Source organism: Nannizzia gypsea, genomic scaffold, assembly GCF_000150975.2.
Source record: "Nannizzia gypsea CBS 118893 supercont1.10 genomic scaffold, whole genome shotgun sequence".
NCBI classification, from domain to species: Eukaryota; Fungi; Ascomycota; class Eurotiomycetes; order Onygenales; family Arthrodermataceae; genus Nannizzia; species Nannizzia gypsea.
In genome coordinates this window covers 158,330-173,667 of record NW_003345192.1, presented here as the reverse complement: position 1 = coordinate 173,667, position 15,338 = coordinate 158,330, and the positions used below count along the sequence as shown (strand labels likewise).

The following is a 15,338-nucleotide window of genomic DNA, read 5'->3' as shown; positions in this document are numbered from 1 at the left end:
AAGAAGAAGAAGAATAAGAAGCAAAAGTTGATAAGAGAAGAAGAAGAAGAAGACCTGCTACGACTGCCACTGCTGCTCGCCGTCGACCTCCGTCAGCGTTGGTTACTACTACTACGACTTGGCCCTCCCCCCCCGCCTCCCTCTCCGCCGCTGCATGAGAGTTTGCGCACCCTGCCATATTTAATACCAGAGCCTGGACAGACACGACTCACTGCCGGAACCATGGGACAGACGCTGTCTCAGCCGATAGTCAAGAAGGTACTTCGTCTCGTGCCCACGGGGGATAGATACTCCAATAACGGCGGGAGCAGGGAGAATTGCTGCTGACGAAACCCCGGGTTTTTTTGTTTTATAGGAGTCCGACGAAGGCGAAGATGAGTGCGTGGTGTACGGCGTCTCCGCGATGCAGGGATGGAGAATCGCCATGGAAGACGCCCATGCTGCCGTGCTAGACCTCCAGGCGAGATACTCTGACCTCGACAAGAGCAGTGCTGGCGGTGCTGGTGCCGCTGCCGGTGGGACGCCGGCGGACAAGCGGCTGTCCTTCTTTGGCGTGTACGATGGCCATGGCGGGGAGCAGATGGCCCTCTATGCGGGAGAGAACGTCCACCGCATCGTCGCCCGGCAGGAGTCCTTTGCCAGGGGAGACATCGAGCAGGCTCTCAGGGACGGCTTTCTCGCTACTGACCGGGCCATCCTAGAGGGTCCGTCTTTTCCTCCTTCTTTTTACTTTTAAACTGATACTGAGGCTAACTTCTACTGTATAGACCCTCAGTATGAGAATGAAATCTCTGGCTGCACAGCGTCAGTGGCCATAATCTCAAGAGACAAGATCAGAGTGGTGCGTCTACTTTTCTCTTTCTTTCTTTCTTTCTTTCTTTCTTTCTTTCTTTCTTTATATATACATATATATATATATATATACTAACGAATATGGCAGGCCAATGCGGGAGACTCAAGATCCGTCCTCGGCGTCAAGGGACGGGCCAAACCGCTCTCCTTTGACCACAAACCACAGAACGAGGGTATGCACCACTCTTACCCTTAAGTTATAGACCCCATATGCTAAATAGCAACAGGAGAAAAAGCGCGGATAAGTGCTGCCGGAGGTTTCGTCGACTTTGGCAGAGTCAATGGCAACCTCGCCCTCTCCAGAGCCCTGGGCGACTTTGAATTCAAGCGTGCCGCAGACCTCTCCCCCGAACAGCAGATTGTCACTGCCAACCCGGACGTCACAACCCACGAAGTCACCGAAGACGACGAGTTTCTCGTCATTGCCTGTGACGGTACGTTTACCCCTAGTCTATGATGTATATATATATATATATATATATAAAATGATATGATAGTGCTAACTTCCACAGGAATATGGGACTGCCAGTCGTCGCAGGCGGTGGTGGAGTTTGTCAGAAGAGCCATTGCGACCAAGCAGGAGCTACATCGCATCTGTGAAAACATGATGGACAACTGCCTTCTCCTCAGACCCTGAGAGCGGCGGCTCGGCTGCGACAAACATGACCATGGTCATCATCGGCCTGCTGCACGGCAAGACCAAGGAGGAGTGGTACAACACCATTGCTGAGCGAGTGGCCAACGGCGACGGGCCCTGTGCTCCCCCGGAATACGGTGAGACTGCGCCGCTGTCAACCCCCTTCATAAAACTCACCCCTACACAACCAAAAGCACACATATCCTAACATTTTCTTTCTTGTCTACTTGCACAGCCAGCTTCCGTGGCCCAGGCGTGCGTCCCCAGTTCAACGAGGGCTCAGAGTACGACTCCGCGGGTCCAACCGGCCGGTCAGGCAGAATCATCCTGCTGGGCGACGGCACAGAGGTGCTGACTGACATGGGCGACGAAGACATGTTTGACAGCGCAGACGAAGACAAGGACCTAGAGAGCCAGGTCCGGAGAACGACCGATGCAGACGCTAATGCTGATGCTGATGCCGATGCTGACGGTGCCAGCAAGACCAAGCCCAGCGATCCCGAGACGGAGCGGAGGCAGCGGGAGGGCACACCCGGTCCTCAGCCGGGCACAGGTACATCCACTGCTGCTGCTGCTGCTGCTGCCAGTTCTACTAACTCGGCTTCTGTTTCAACGTCAGCTACGTCTGCGCCCATCGACGCTCTGACCGAATCTCCGCGTGTCATCTCAGCCTCCCCCTTACCAACAGCCGACTCCTCCCCGAACTCCGTCTCAGAGACCAAGCGGTCGTCGTAGTCACTCGCCCCGTTACCCTCCTTTGCCTGCCCTACTTACCCTTTACCCTTGCCCCTTCCCCCTTACCCTCCTTTACCATCACCCCTATCCGCCCCTCCCGCCGGCCCCCTATCTATCTCTCATCACGCTGACCGACTTTGCCTGCGACGCTACGCCACGCCATGTCCGCCACGATATGCTACGCTATGCCATGCTATGCTATGAATGACTGAAGGGAACCCCTCTCTATCACTATCTATCACTTATCACTACCACCACCACTACCACCGGCTATGTCTGGGCCACGGCTACGGCTACGGCTGCATGCAAATGTGTTTAATTACCTTAACGTACTAGTTCCTTTGTTCTTCTGTCAACAGACAAATACTTTTACTGCTTCCCGCGTAGACTCACCTTTTATTTCTTACTGCCTGGCAATTGGTAGATATCTAGTCGTGTCTACCAAATTCCTCCCCCTTCACCAACCACCAACCACCAGCAAGCAACAAGAGTAACAAAGTAACCAAAACGTAGGCCTATCAGATAACTGCCTACCCAGCTAGTTAGTCAAGGATGATCCAGCAAGTTAAAACAGATATTAAATGCATGGAACAAAAGCTGATCCACCACGTCCGCTCGCCCCCTGAAAGCGACCAAGAAAAATATTTTAAACTTGTTTTTGAAGCTTTTATTTATTCACTGCTTCTTCGCCCTCGCCAGCAAGGACAGCGACAGCGACAGCAAGCAGCAAACAGCAAAACATTCAGCGGGCTCGCCCTTCAATGCTCGTCTAGACACAGGAGGAAGTCAAGCCGTGCTCGCTCATCCGCCGCCATGTCGTCGCCTGCCTCGTCCAAACGCAAGCGGAGCTCCTCGCATCTACACCCGCAGCACCAGCAGCAGCCCGCAGAGCTCCAGCCTACGTCCCGCGACGCTTCCGGTGAAGAAACAGCTACATGTACGCCGAAGAAGGAGAAAGGCAGTGTCAATGCCGCCGCTGCTGCTGCTTCTGTAGAGGTGCCACCCTCAAAGCGGGCTCGAAGACGGTCGGTGGCTGCAGACGGCGCGTCGGCGAGCACCAGCAGCTCGAGGACAAGGACAAGCAACATTGACCCCGGCGAGCCGTCCGAGACGACGGAGGCGAGCGTCGATATCGAGAATAGGGTGAAGCGGAGGGTTGAGACTCGACAGGCTCAGGCTCAGGCTCAGGCGCAGGCTCAAACTAAGGCCCAGGTTCCGGCTCAGGTGCAGATGAAGCCAGCTACGCATGCGGGAATCCAGGATCCAAAGGGCTATCATACCAATCCGCCGCCGACAGATAGGCCGGTCAGAGTCTACGCGGATGGCGTCTTTGATTTGTTTCATCTAGGGTGAGTTACTACTTCTATTTTACTTCTATCTTCATCTATTTACTTCTCTTGATAAGATGCTAACTTGTATTTGACAGGCATATGAGACAGCTGGAACAGGCAAAGACGCTGATTCCAAACACGTACCTGATAGTCGGCGTGACGGGGGACGCAGAAACACATAAACGAAAGGGCCTGACGGTGCTGAACGAGGTAGAGAGAGTAGAGACTATCCGCCACTGTAAGTGGGTGGACGAAGTTATTCCCAATTGCCCCTGGATAGTCACCCCGGAGTTCCTGGAAGAGCACCAGATCGACTACGTCGCCCACGATGACCTGCCGTACGGAGCGGACGAAGGAGACGATATCTACTCTCCCATCAAGCAGATGGCAAGTTCCTCGTCACCCAGCGGACGGAGGGCGTCAGTACTACCGGCATCATCACTAAGTATGTTACCTACACAAAACACAAAAAAACAGGACACCTGCTAATTTTGGTTGCTTGTTTGTATAAGGGGCTTCGGGACTACGACAAGTATATAGCCCGCCAGTTCAAGCGAGGAGCGTCCAGACAGGAACTGAACGTCTCGTGGGTCAAGAAGAACGAGCTCGAGATCAAACGCCATGTCACCGAGCTGCGTAACGCCATCAAGAACAACTGGTCGACTACGGGACAGGAACTCAGCAAGGAGTTCCGCCACCTATGGCAGAACAGCCGTCCTACAAGCCCAACTCGAGACTCCGGGCCCAACTGGGGGTCTGCTGCGGCATCTCGAGCTCATCTGCAGGTTGATCCGCCCAGCAGGCCCGAAAGCCCCGGTGTTGCTGGCCGAAGCGAGGATTTTGCTACTGGTTACTCCCTCGGACTGATTGGAGGCGTCCGTTCGTGGGTATGATATAATATCCCCTTCCCCCTCCCTACTTTATAGCTTTTGGCTCTGTATTACAGCCTGGCTGACACGTAACTATTAGATGATGAGGAGCAGGACCTCGCTGCATAACACGGCCAGCCAGCCTGTGTCACCGTCCGGCAGCGACGAGGAGACGGACCGACACGCCTCCTCCTCCGCAGCCACCGGAAAAGAGTGATCGTTCTATACCAACTGACTAACTACCTAAATTCATGCTAATGTGTACTCTATGATGCCCTACGGCTTCGGGGGCTCTACATGCCGCTTGTTTGTTCCTGCTTAAAGACTGTTGCCAGCCGTTGGTTAAGGCTCTTTTCTTTCTCTCTGTAAACATAATATCTATTACTGTCATGACTAGCAAGATCGATATCATCTTCGTCTTCGTCTTCATCTTATTTCTATCTACATTTCCAGCGTGTAGATATCAATATCAGCATTCGTATACTCAGTCTAGAATTACGCCCTCGGGTAAACAAACAAATTCTTTGCCGAATCATAATTTTTCAGATCCTTCAGCGTTTGCAGTTGAAATATCAGATCAATCTGCGGCAAGCAGGAATAAGACTCAATTCCGCATATTCCCTAGCAGCTGGCCTGTTCAATAACTGCATTAATTAATATATATATCTATATATCATTAATTAATAACTACGTGACCGCTGCCATGTCCGCTGCAGGAGCTTCGAGCTCTGCAGCACCGCAAGTAGAACCCTCAAACACCGCCAGAGGCATGCCCGGCAGCTCGAACCAAAGCCATGAAGACGATGCCGGCTCTGAAACCCCCGGCAGGTCGTCTAGATGGCTGCAAAGGATGCGCCAGCTGTGGCTGCAGGGAAAAGGCATGCTGCTCGTCCTGCTGGCTCAGTTCTTCGGCGCAACGATGAACGTCATGGCAACGCTGCTCGAACGAGACGGACCCCACGGCAAAGGCATGACTCCGTTCCAGGTCAGTATACAATCATCTTCTATTATTGTGTTCTAAGTTAACGGTGGTTACTAGATCCTGCTTGTCCGAATGCCTGCAACCGCCTTGTTCAGCTTCATCTACATGTGGATTATGAAGGTGCCGGAGCCCTTTGGCGCCAAAGCAGTGCGGCCTCTTCTTAACCTGCGAGGAATGAGCGGCTTTATAGGAGTGCTTAGCTTGTACTACTCTCTGATCTACCTGCCGCTGGCAGAGGCTACCGTCCTGACCTTCCTCACCCCCATTGCCTCGTGTTACGTTGCCTCCTTCGTCATGCCGAACGAGAGGTTCACCGGGAGACAGCAGCTTGCGGGTGTCGTATCGATACTGGGAGTCATCCTTATTGCTCGGCCAGGAGCTCTCTCCCCCAAGGACTCACACACGAAGGTGGATAGCCTCGATGCCAGTGACGCTGCTGGCAAAAATCCTGACATGAAACATCATCTACTTGCCGTTGGAGCAGCCCTCATAGGAGTCATGGGAGCTACAACGGCATATACCATGATACGCAAGATTGGCCGCCGCGCTCACCCTCTCGTCAGCGTCAACTACTTCGCCGTCTCGACCTCGGTAATGTGTCTCCTGGCTGTTCTGGTTATCCCAGGTGTTGACTTTAGAATGCCGGGTAATGTCAACGAGTGGCTTCTCTTCGTTGCCCTGGGCCTCTGTGGCTTCGTCTTCCAGTACCTTCTTACCGCAGGTCTTGCATATGTGCCGCCAAAGGTCGAGGGGAAGCCTTCCACACATGGATCAAGTGCCACTTCCATGCTTTACATGCAGATCATCTTTGCTCTCATGTATGACAAGCTGGTATGGAACACTACCCCGTCTTCTACCAGTCTGCTGGGCTCCGCCATCATTCTGTTAAGTGCCATGTACGTGGCTGTTACGGCCAATCAGAGTAAAAAGGTGGATAACGGCAGCCAGGCGAAGCCAGGAGAGACTAGCAATATCAATGGGAACCATGATGTCGAGAGCCAGGCTTTGCCTAAGCCATGGGATGCCCGGGACCGTGCTTCGGCTGCTGAAGACGAAACGGAAGCTTTGCTGGGCCAACGCGGCAATAATGCTTGATTTTAGAGCTTATATACCCGTTTAATACGAGCAAAAAGAGAAGAAAGAAAAGAAAAGAAACCTAGTCAATAGGTCGGTCATTCATGTAGAGTTGGTGTAAATATAGCACATACATAAGCTTGTAAGTAAGGCTTTACTACCTACTATATAGTATCTATATTACCAATATGACTATACAAAGGTAAAGGTATCCCCCCCCTTTTCCAGCAACATGCTTCGAACCCTAGCAGTTCCAACTACTCTCTCCAGCTTCAGAGCATCCCATTTTGAGAAAAGAACCCTAAGCGTAGGTGTAACCGCACCGCTAGCAGCAGATCCCAAATACTCAACCAGGTCTCCCCAGAATATCGGGTTATCGGGTAACCCGTACATCACAACATTAGTGACGCCCCGGATATTATATCGGCGGAAATGATGTGCTCGCTCCGTATATAGGAGAACTGAATGTCTTCCATTCATAAAGTGACTCCTAGCCCTTGAAGAGTCACGCACAGATGTATACTCTGATATCAGCCCGAAGGATATATTCTCCGTCTGAGAAGAATTGGCAAAATGGTTCCGAACACGGACAAAATCAAGGTACGACGGGATAAATATCAGTGTCCCACCGGATTTCCCCTTTCCAGAACTTGATTCTATCCAGCCTCGAGCAAGGCTAGCAAGGACAGTTCGAGTGAAGTACTGGAATCGAGCTTCGGGGTCCTTCAACGGTGAGGCCGAATCAAAACGGGAAAAGGTTTGTTTGATGGAAACAGGGAGTCGGAGATTCAACATGGCACCCTCGTACTTGGGCATGATCTTTGCCTTGCCAAAGACATTCTGCATTTGTGTGTTGTACAGTGCGTTCAGCTCGGGGGTGTTGAAAGCTGAGAAAACCAATGTTTGGCGGACGAACTTTCCGTGGCCGTCGAGGTACCATTGCCTCACTCTGCTAAAGTCGCAGCCATGTGCCTCCTTTGGCTGGAGATTGAGGTTGGAGAAGATATACTCGACATGGTCCCAGTTTTGCATGATGAGGGCATCTGCATGGTCAACAATCACCATCTCGATTGAAGACAAAAAGTCATTCCCGAGTTTCTTCCCCCTATATTGAAGAATGTCCGTCAGCCATGGTTTCTAAAAGTATCGACAGAAGCTAATAATTACCCTTCCTTCTCTATGGCAGTACGCAGTCCAAGCGGGCTGGAGATGATGATATCAGAGCTATAAAACTGCGAAAAGAATTTAAGGGATTTCCGGGTGAACTTCAAGCCCAGCCGAAACATGTCGTCGTCATTACCTCCAAACAGCTCCTTAAAGTCGTCCGGCTTGTGACCCCAGTCGTCACTATCCGCGGCCGAAAAGCTATCCATGAACCGTTTCTTGTTCTCTTGCTGTTCCATGGGATAGAGCTTAGTGAGAGAGTCAACAACCCGAACACATGCCTGTCTAGTTGGGAGTATTATCAGGACCTTCGGCCGCGTGAAGCCCTGGTCTCGGAGTTCTATGTCACCACTGTCTTCCCTTGATAAGATAGCACTGTTCTTAATCACACGGTCTCTTGTTTTTAAAACATGATTCAGAGCATGTAGACAGTATAGATCCCGCAGCTTAGCAGAATTATGTGTTGTTCGAGAGCAAAAGAGGGTGTCGTAGTATCCAAATATGTAGGGAGTGAGACAGCTATTAAGCCCGTCGAATGATACAGCAGCCTTTGCTAGGTTTTGTTTGAGCTAGTTGTTTGTTAACAATTGAATGGTCCAACGAGATTCTGGGACCAATACCTTAAGATCTGCGGGCGAGGGTGTTGTAGGCAGACTGGTACTTAATGAATCTCCCACGTCTGGCTTAGACGCTACAGAATACAGCCCATCAATAAGATCTGCTTTTGTAGATTTCCATTGTCGAGAGCAACTTTCAATTCTCTTTGATAGCTCGGTCTCGTCAGGGTTTCCGAAGTGTATCTCAAACATGTCGTGATTTCCTATAGAATGTCATTAGCCAGAGCTCCTGGGCGCCCAAAACTATATTCTAAAGCAACTGACCGTCAGACCCTATGCCATCGGCGTCATCCTCCTCATGTAAGCCTTCATTGTCCATATTCTCATCCTCAGATGCCTCTGTGTCGGCCACTTCGTCTACCTGTTTGACATCCTCTGTCGTACGCATGGATACCTCTACCTGAGTTGTATCTTGTTCATCGGCTTTTATCTTCCGTTTCTTGCGCGCTGGTTCGCTCGATTTTGCATTGCTATTTAGGAGTTTCAGCAGCGTGCTGTATGAGTTCTCTTTTGGTGGTTCGTCTAAGTCACTCTCCGAAGACACATCGGACGCTTCGCTATCATCCATTTCCTCTTCCGGCTCAACATGTTCATTTTCCTCCTTTCCGGACGATTCATCCTGGCTATTATCCAAGTTAGCATAGCGTCCAGAGGGCAGACAATAGCTCGATATCCTACCTGACGTCCTTGAGCCTAGAGGTCTCAAACTTGCGCCCTCTACTCCGACCAGCTTTAGATCCCCTGCCTCGGTGGCTCCCAGCTCTTTTATGGTGGACTGCCATTATTCCTGGCCTCTAGAATGATCTAGCCAGTCAACTCCAACAACTCGGAGCAATGTCTGGATTTCAATTGAAAATCTATCCTGATGTTGATTTTTTTTATATCCTCTCTAATTTTAAGGTTGTTCTTTGATCTCGATCTTATCTTATCTAAGCGTAGAAAAATTTCCGCCACACACAAATAACGAACATCTCGAAGAACGAAGAAGACGACGAACGTCGAACTTTGGTTTAATCGAATCGCCGCCAGCCAGAAACACCGACAAAGGACGATATCAACCGCTTCTCTTGCAATCATGGCAGACACTGGCTCGTTTATCCATATAGCGCGGCCCCTGGGACCAGCCACCGTCGGAGTTGCGCCCACCACTGCCCCTCTCAACGTTATCATACAGCCCCAGGTAAGCAGATAGCAGAAACAGAAGCAAAATCAGGGGACAGAGCGCATAGTCTGATGGAATGCTGTTTACAGGCTATCTTCTCGATTCTCGACCACTCTCTCCGACGCAATGCTGACCAGGAACGAGTTATCGGCACCCTACTTGGCACTCGATCTGAAGACGGGACTGAGGTCGAGATCCGGACTTGTTTCGCTGTCGGCCACACAGAGACGACTGACCAGGTCGAAGTCGATATGGAGTACCAGAAGCAGATGCTGTCTCTTCACCTAAAAGCCAACCCCAAAGAGGTTCTCGTTGGATGGTACGCTACCTCGTCGGAGCTCAACACATTTTCAGCTTTGATTCAGAATTTTTACGGCGGTCACGGTGATGGAACGTGGCCTCACCCAGCCGTTCACTTGACGGTTTCCACCGAGCCCGGAAAGGATATCGTGACCAGAACATACATCTCTGCACCGGTCGGTGTCACAACGGAGCGAGCTGCGGATAGTGCAGCATTCATACCAGTGCCATATGAGATCAGATATGGAGACGCAGAGAAGAACGGTCTGGAGGCGATTGCGGCAGCTCGGGATAAGGAGGACCGGACGACAAACCTGTTCACAGATATCGACAGTTTAGAGAGATCTATTGAGGAAGTCATCGGTATGATCGATCGTGTTTCCAGATACGTGGAGTCAGTCATGGACGAGGAGGCACCAGCTTCCACTGCTCTCGGCCAGTTCTTGTTGAACGCTCTCGCCCTCGCACCCAAGGTGGATGCCGCTGAGATCGAGAATGACTTGTATGTGTTGAAATTCTATATTCTTTCTATTTCACAAAGTCGAGCTATAACACTAACCCCTTTTGACAGTAACAAACACATCCAGGACGTTCTTGTTGTCTCGTACCTTGCCAACTCCATTCGTACACAAATGGAGCTCTCCAACCGACTTGCGACTGCCCAGCTTACCCTTGGAGGTGGTGGTGAAGGTAACGCGGCTGGAGGCAACGCCGGAGAATCTGGTGGTCAGCGCGGCCACCGATCAAACAGAGGTCGAGGTGGCCAACGAGGTGGTGCTCAAGCCGAGGAGTTGCGAGCTTAAAAAGATACCAGACAGTCGCCAGAACTTTCTTCACCTTCACCCAGCTTTCCCCAGTCTTAACTGTAGTTACGGAACTGGCAGGCCGTTCGATAAATTTACTTTTGGAGTCGTGCTTTCACGTCGGTTGTGGGAAAACGAAGGCGTCTATGGCGTTATATTTGCATTATGTCCACGATTAATGGGGCCTTTTAATCAGGTAGACGAATGAAACGAATTCCTGTTTCTGTCATATGCTCGTGGTTCGAGGGGTAGAATTCGTAACTGCTGCTGATCGCGTGGTGTGTATGCTCCACGTACACATTTTTAACCTGTTAAAATAGGTGATTGGCAGTGCGTGCCTTGTATAGTTTCGGCGTGTTGTTGATCCCTCTTGTCTGGCTAATGGCGAGAACGGGTGATGCGATGCGATTATGCATTCCTGCATTGTAGATAGCGGAGTTTTTGGCCCCGGCTGTGTTTGCCTGTCTGTCTGTTCAATAATCAAACGGCCCGGTTCCGCAGTCCATAGTAATGATGTAACAGTGTCCAGGAGCACTGTTAAGCAAGGAAACCACGTTTAGGTAAAGAAACCATCAAAAGATGCAACCTTGCGTTTCTTGCCTGTGCCGGTACTGGCCTGGTCAGCCGGAGGCTGTCTCTTCTTATACTTTCCTCGCTTGCCTCTACGTTTTGGTCCAGAGGTGCCGTCCTTTGCGAAGCCGTTATCTTGTGCTCCAGCTTCACCAGCTAGATCCGCCAATTCCGCCTTCGAGGATTCCTTTAAACCTCCGCCTAAGCGGTCATCATTCTGGTCGAAAGCCTTTCGAGCCTCTTTGAGCTCACGTTCTAAACGGAACAGCTCCTGGACACGTCCAAGTTTTATCGGATCGCGGCGTAGAATGAAGCGAAAATCATCTGACTTGACTTTCTGTCGGTTTGAATAGTTGGCGACCTGGGCTGCTTCGTGGCAAGTCTCGATAACGAAGTCGGTTACAATCTCATCGAGGACGCGGACTGTCTCTGGGTTGGACTCCTGAGGGTAGCTAGAGTGAGGAGTAGTGTCACCATAGGCGTAAAGAAATTGTCGAACTATACGAGATAACGGTTAGTGATAGAAAATCAGCGGCTCAGGGTTCATGTAATGCCATACTCTCGGGGCCGAAGCTCAGTTGGCCTTGATGCCGTGTCATGCGAACCCTTGGTTCCGACATTACTGCTCGCTTCTGCTTCCGCTTTCCGCCCTTTGGTCAGATCTCCTGCCAGATAGTACGCCGTTTCCGAGGTAGCAAACTGCCCAATATTCCCTGCAGTTGCGATCTTCCAGGCGAAAACTGCTGCTTGTGTTGCTGGTGTTGCTGTTGAAGTTGAAGATCGCGAAGAAAGTTGAAGAAGCGGCAAAACGCTTATTCAACAAGCGCGCGTCTAACATATCGTCTTTGTCACGTGATTACCATTTTGGCCATCGTCGACTTTCATGTTGTACGCAAAGAAGGAAGACAGGAAATACATCGCCGGTGCGCAGTTTGATCTATAGAAAAGAAAGAAACTGCTATACAGTCATGGTAGGCTAGAATCTTCGTTTTGAGGTACCTATATTAATTCAAAGGTGGTTTTATCTGACGAAGTATCCTAGGCTGCCCTTTTCAATTTCCAATCACTTCTACTAGTGATTCTCCTGATTATCTGTACAAGTACTTATGCGCACAGCATAATGCCTGGGATCATGGACCGCCATCAGAACGGGTAATATATATGTTTACTCCTAGCGGCATGAAACTTGAATGCCGTTCTTGCTAACTTCCATAGTTTCTTCGGTATCTTCTGGAAATGTGCAAGAGTGGGCGAGAGATTAAGCCCGTATGTCAGTATTTGCTGTATCATCATGGCCGTAAGTGTAGACCTCCCTGGATCGATTTTGAATACCATTCTGACTATGGAGGTTAGATATCTCTCTTTTTCGGAAACTAGTCAAATTATGCATCTTCTAATGGGGTTATGTTTTTATTTTCTTTCATTCCGTAAATGGCCTGTGTCCGTTAAAAGGAGTTTCCACAACTTTAGACAAATCATGAAATCCACTTAAACACCTAAGAAACCACGACTTGCGAACTGACAAGGAAAATAATGTGAAGAAATGTCTATCATATATCGGTCATCTATTCATTTCAATTATTTATTGCGTCATATAATACAATATGCTTATAATACAGTATTGACTAGATCTGGGTATTATCTAAAAAAATTCGCTGCTTACACGTCAACATCCCTCACACCCTGGGTGTTCTGGTCAGATTTCTCCAACTCGGACTCGCCGGCATCCAGGCGATCAAGGAGGGTACGAAGCAGCTCTTGGTTCTCAATAAAACCCAAAGCTTTGACTGTATGGCCATCGGGGCTCCAAGACTGCCTTTCCATCTCCTTGAGTGCGTTCGCTGCGGCCTCGACCATCTGGTTACAAGCATATCCTCTGATCAGTATATTCCAGGCTACATCGTTGATCTCCACTCCACGCTCTTTCATCGTCTGGTGAAGTTTCTCCGCAGCCTGCATCTGATTATGAGATATTAATGTGTTCAGTAAGATCGTCCATGTTCGTTTGGATGGTTGGGCGGGCCGCGGCGAAGCTGGACCACTGTTCTGGGCTTGTATCGTCTGAACAGCCAGTTCTGACAGAGGCTGAAGCATGTAGTTGAGGATTTTGAAACATCTATATATAGTCTGGGGTTCAAACCGAAGTGCCATAAGGAAACTGTTAAAGATATAGTCGGTTGAAGCGAGAGGCGTGATCAGGGGGTGCCCACTGGCCACCAGTGCTTGGAATCGTGTGAAGTATCTCCAGATTTTGTCAGAGTGAGGTCTTGTTCTGAGGTGTGCGGTGATCATGATATTAAGAACATGACTTGAGGGTGGTGATTTGCTTGCTGAAAGCAGCTCGTCATTTTGGCTGCGTGGTACAAGGCCCAGGTCAACTAGCGGCTGTATCTGATGCGTTTTTTTATAAAAGTCAAGCATTTTCTGGAATGATTCCAGGGGGCCTTTCTGGCCTGGGCTTGTATTGTGAGGAAATAAAAGCATTGCGTGCAACGTCTTGCTGACAAGGTGTGGTTGTGCGGACAACGTGTCGACTTTGGCAATTTTGCTGAGGATATGGTCTACCTTTTCATGGTCCCTAAGGCGAACAGCGTGGTGTAATATTGAGAGATGGGTATACGAGTCAGGTGTTACCCCCTGGTTTTCCATTAGCTGAACTATCTGCAACGCAGTGTCCAGGTCATCCGCTTTCAAGGCATTGGATACCACGATATTGAAAATGAACAAATCAGGTTGTACCCCCATCTGCAGTATCTGTGGTAAGATATCAAAGGAAATAGTGCCATCATCCTGGCGCTTGTAGCGATCTAGTTTTAATAGGTTGCAGCAGCGATCCGAGATCTTCTGATATCTGACATGGTTTTGGGACTCAAACCGAGTTATAAGAAGGCGTAACGAATTTAACGCTTCTCGTATGTTCCCACTCTTGGTAAAAAGATCGGTGAAGTAAAACAAAGTCTCTAGAGAGAGAAACTTTTGATTCCTGAGAACGTAATTGAAGCACTTCATAAGGCTGTGGCGCTCGCAGTGTTTAAGGTAAAGCCGAAATCCAGTTTGTGAGTCCTTTGACAAATAAGGTAGAACTTCAGGCCGGAGACAATGTTGTAAAGCGCGGATATACCTGCTTTTCAGCTTTGACGAGTCCTGAAATTCTGCAGCATGGAATTTTTCAAGATAGACAAAACAATCTGAAACCATAGGGAATGAAGGAGAAAATCTTGTCGTTGTAGCCTCTAGGAACCGCAGGGCTTGCATGGGAGAATGCAGGAGAAGCCACAGCACCATAATTGGCCACCGCCTTGCAGCTTCTGTTCGGCAAAGGCGCCGCCACCGTGCAGAAGGAGGGAGGTCGGTGCGAGGAGAACCCAGAATACTCTTAATCCATCGACGCACGACTTCGGAGTCTTCCGTGCTTAACAATTCCCACGTTTCTGGTACAGGTACATTTCGGCGCTTATGGTCGTAGAGTGCTTTCAAGTTCTTCTTCCAACTCGGATGAACATGCGAGATAGGGTAGAGAGACATTTCTCTAACCAGGTATTCACTAGGATTGACTGCATGGTCCGGAGAGGATTGAATACCCATACACTCGCTTTCGATCTTCTCACGGAGCTGCCGTCGCTTTGGCTGTGATAGGTTGTATCCCTTTATATACCTCAAAGGCGCACTTATTGGGGGCGTAACACTCCGGCTGGGTTTAGCTTGTGCATTAAGACGTGGTGTAGGTGTTTGGCTGCGTTCGGGTATATCTGTGCGCTGGCGTTGCGGCTGTCCCTTCTGTCCATGATGGCTAGTTTCCTCCAGCTTTTGGCGTCCTGCGGAACCTTTTGTTCTGGAAGGTAATTCGGGTTCTTGACGGGCTCTATGAAGAGGCGTTTCTGGAGGCAGCGGATCCGAGTCCGGTTCGTCGTGGGAGCTCCTTAGTTTGGTTGCGTATCTCGGCAAAGGAGAAAGAGACGTGAACTGTTTCCGCGCAATTGAAGCATTCGGCGATATCCGGGCAGAATCAGCATGGGCAACAGTTGACAGGATGCCAAATAGCCGCGAGCGTAGGCCTCTTCTCCCGCCGCCCAGAGGGCTCATAACTCTGTCAGGCCTCTTATGAAGCTGCTGCCCATAACTTATGGGGGAAAATCTGTAGGCGAATATGGGGTAACAATATCCGGGAAGCTCTGCCAATGAAGACCTATCCAAAATACAGCTGTAGGAATGTGGAAGCAAGTTTGGATCGCAAGGACTTTT

General features: G+C 49.9%; 8 protein-coding genes across 8 annotated transcripts; 5 read left to right on the top strand and 3 right to left on the bottom strand.

Annotated features, from left to right (window-relative positions):
* Positions 1-222: 222 nt before the first annotated feature.
* On the top strand, positions 223-2,224 carry MGYG_08657 (hypothetical protein; the record flags this gene model as incomplete). Its single annotated transcript, XM_003169061.1, has 7 exons — positions 223-258; positions 356-704; positions 768-841; positions 941-1,025; positions 1,080-1,286; positions 1,365-1,448; positions 1,725-2,224. 7 exons carry the CDS (start codon positions 223-225, stop codon positions 2,222-2,224), a joined length of 1,335 nt encoding a protein of 444 aa, XP_003169109.1.
* An 813-nt stretch (positions 2,225-3,037) lies between these two features.
* On the top strand, positions 3,038-4,641 carry MGYG_08656 (choline-phosphate cytidylyltransferase B; the record flags this gene model as incomplete). The annotated part of the gene is made up of 4 exons (XM_003169060.1): positions 3,038-3,573; positions 3,651-4,000; positions 4,033-4,442; positions 4,525-4,641. The coding sequence occupies 4 exons, from the start codon at positions 3,038-3,040 to the stop codon at positions 4,639-4,641; spliced, it is 1,413 nt and encodes a 470-aa protein (XP_003169108.1).
* A 486-nt stretch (positions 4,642-5,127) lies between these two features.
* On the top strand, positions 5,128-6,501 carry MGYG_08655 (hypothetical protein; the record flags this gene model as incomplete). Its single annotated transcript, XM_003169059.1, has 2 exons — positions 5,128-5,409; positions 5,464-6,501. The coding sequence occupies 2 exons, from the start codon at positions 5,128-5,130 to the stop codon at positions 6,499-6,501; spliced, it is 1,320 nt and encodes a 439-aa protein (XP_003169107.1).
* A 171-nt stretch (positions 6,502-6,672) lies between these two features.
* Positions 6,673-9,043, bottom strand: MGYG_08654 (digestive organ expansion factor; the record flags this gene model as incomplete). The annotated part of the gene is made up of 5 exons (XM_003169058.1): positions 6,673-7,585; positions 7,648-8,213; positions 8,265-8,464; positions 8,526-8,884; positions 8,940-9,043. The coding sequence occupies 5 exons, from the start codon at positions 9,041-9,043 to the stop codon at positions 6,673-6,675; spliced, it is 2,142 nt and encodes a 713-aa protein (XP_003169106.1).
* Positions 9,044-9,336: 293 nt separating this feature from the next.
* On the top strand, positions 9,337-10,526 carry MGYG_08653 (eukaryotic translation initiation factor 3 subunit F; the record flags this gene model as incomplete). The annotated part of the gene is made up of 3 exons (XM_003169057.1): positions 9,337-9,441; positions 9,513-10,225; positions 10,295-10,526. 3 exons carry the CDS (start codon positions 9,337-9,339, stop codon positions 10,524-10,526), a joined length of 1,050 nt encoding a protein of 349 aa, XP_003169105.1.
* A 556-nt stretch (positions 10,527-11,082) lies between these two features.
* MGYG_08652 (FUN81 peptide) lies at positions 11,083-11,716 on the bottom strand (the record flags this gene model as incomplete). The annotated part of the gene is made up of 2 exons (XM_003169056.1): positions 11,083-11,594; positions 11,656-11,716. The coding sequence occupies 2 exons, from the start codon at positions 11,714-11,716 to the stop codon at positions 11,083-11,085; spliced, it is 573 nt and encodes a 190-aa protein (XP_003169104.1).
* Positions 11,717-12,064: 348 nt separating this feature from the next.
* On the top strand, positions 12,065-12,473 carry MGYG_08651 (S-adenosylmethionine-dependent methyltransferase; the record flags this gene model as incomplete). Its single annotated transcript, XM_003169055.1, has 4 exons — positions 12,065-12,071; positions 12,173-12,248; positions 12,312-12,399; positions 12,450-12,473. The coding sequence occupies 4 exons, from the start codon at positions 12,065-12,067 to the stop codon at positions 12,471-12,473; spliced, it is 195 nt and encodes a 64-aa protein (XP_003169103.1).
* A 282-nt stretch (positions 12,474-12,755) lies between these two features.
* Positions 12,756-15,179, bottom strand: MGYG_08650 (pentatricopeptide repeat protein; the record flags this gene model as incomplete). Its single annotated transcript, XM_003169054.1, has 1 exon — positions 12,756-15,179. One exon carries the CDS (start codon positions 15,177-15,179, stop codon positions 12,756-12,758), a length of 2,424 nt encoding a protein of 807 aa, XP_003169102.1.
* Positions 15,180-15,338: the final 159 nt, after the last annotated feature.